At 33.2% G+C, this 1,310-nt stretch overlaps 1 protein-coding gene across 1 annotated transcript in view; it reads right to left on the bottom strand.

Moving 5' to 3' along the window:
• LOC128699274 (cuticle protein 19-like) overlaps positions 1 to 1,310 on the bottom strand; it is a 3,460-nt gene extending 2,150 nt beyond the window's left edge. The window contains exons 1-2 of the mRNA XM_053791877.2: positions 1,239 to 1,310; positions 19 to 105 (exon numbers count right to left, since the gene is read on the bottom strand). Coding sequence (XP_053647852.2) covers positions 19 to 105; positions 1,239 to 1,250 — 99 coding nt within the window. The 5' untranslated portion in view covers positions 1,251 to 1,310. The remainder of the gene's footprint in view (positions 1 to 18; positions 106 to 1,238) is intronic.

Raw genomic sequence — 1,310 nt, 5'->3', positions numbered from 1 at the left:
ACACGGAAGTTGACTGACCTTGTATCCGGCTTGTGGTCCAGGTGCTCCGTACAGGTCTTCAGGTGCAGCCAAGGCCACGCCCACCATCACCATAACTAAGAACACCTGTGTAGAGTCAACTTTGAAGTTATTTGCGGTTATCAGTGGTCTTTGTGTGTGTATAAATTATTAAATAAGTAGATATATTTTTTTCAGTGAATGTCAAAATTTTTATATTAGCACCGGACCTAACTTAGAAACCTCACCAAAGCTAACGTAATTTTGGGGGGCTAATTACACTAAATATATCAAATATCATTTTAAATTTATTTGATATTGCTTGAAATCAATTATATAACTTTTATTTCGATATGTTTAGATTTATTTTCGCAAATTTATTTTATAAACAAAATTTCATTCTTCTTATTCAGCAGAAATAAATAAATCATATGTACATATATATATAAATGGTTATGATCATAATTCTTAAAGGTGTTGGACTGGTAAGCCAGCGGAAGGCCACAGTCAAATGATCAAAAGCTCCAGCTGCGGGTCATCATATGATTAAGACCCTGTTTCCTGACAAACCACCTTACCTAACATTTTATATATATATATATATATATATATATATATATATATATATATATATATATATATATATATATATATATATATATATATATATATATATAAGTTTGGAAATAATTGAATATTAGAATACTGCACCAGAAAATAGGACGGTTATTGGTAAATGCTATTCGACATCACTATTGATTTATTTTGTCAGTGCCAAATGGGAATATAACAGGACAAATATTAAATTTTGCTCATTGTTTTAGTAAATTTGGGATGAGTGATAGCCATGAAAAGGAAAGGAAGAGCGTAGTTGACACGAGTGTCTCAAGTATGATGCTCAGAGAGAAGAACTACGAATCTAGAAGTGTAACCTCATTCTTTATCAAGTGATAAAAAAAAAATTCCCGGTTAATTTAACGGGAAAATTAAGGAACTGAAAGCTCTAGTATTCTCTCTGTCCTTTCCCTTTAACATTCAAAGGCTTGTTGACAGAATCTGTCTGTACTACAGCATTGTGTGTGTGTGTGTTAATATTTCCAAAAATAAAAATCCTATGCACAGAGTCGACGAGAATAAAGCGAGTTTTCCAGTAGGACATGCATATTCTGGTTTCAGCACACTCAGGTATTAACTGCCATTTTCTATATCATTTTCACTTCACTGATAACAAACAAAGTCACCTTGGGGATCATTGCGAGTCTTGTGACCTGGTGCTGCGGTGCTGCTACTGAAGAGTGTGTGATGATGTGTCT

This window comes from Cherax quadricarinatus, chromosome 61, assembly GCF_038502225.1.
Source record: "Cherax quadricarinatus isolate ZL_2023a chromosome 61, ASM3850222v1, whole genome shotgun sequence".
NCBI lineage: Eukaryota > Metazoa > Arthropoda > Malacostraca > Decapoda > Parastacidae > Cherax > Cherax quadricarinatus.
Note: the sequence above shows the minus strand (reverse complement) of the source record. Positions and strands in the feature narration are given on the sequence as shown.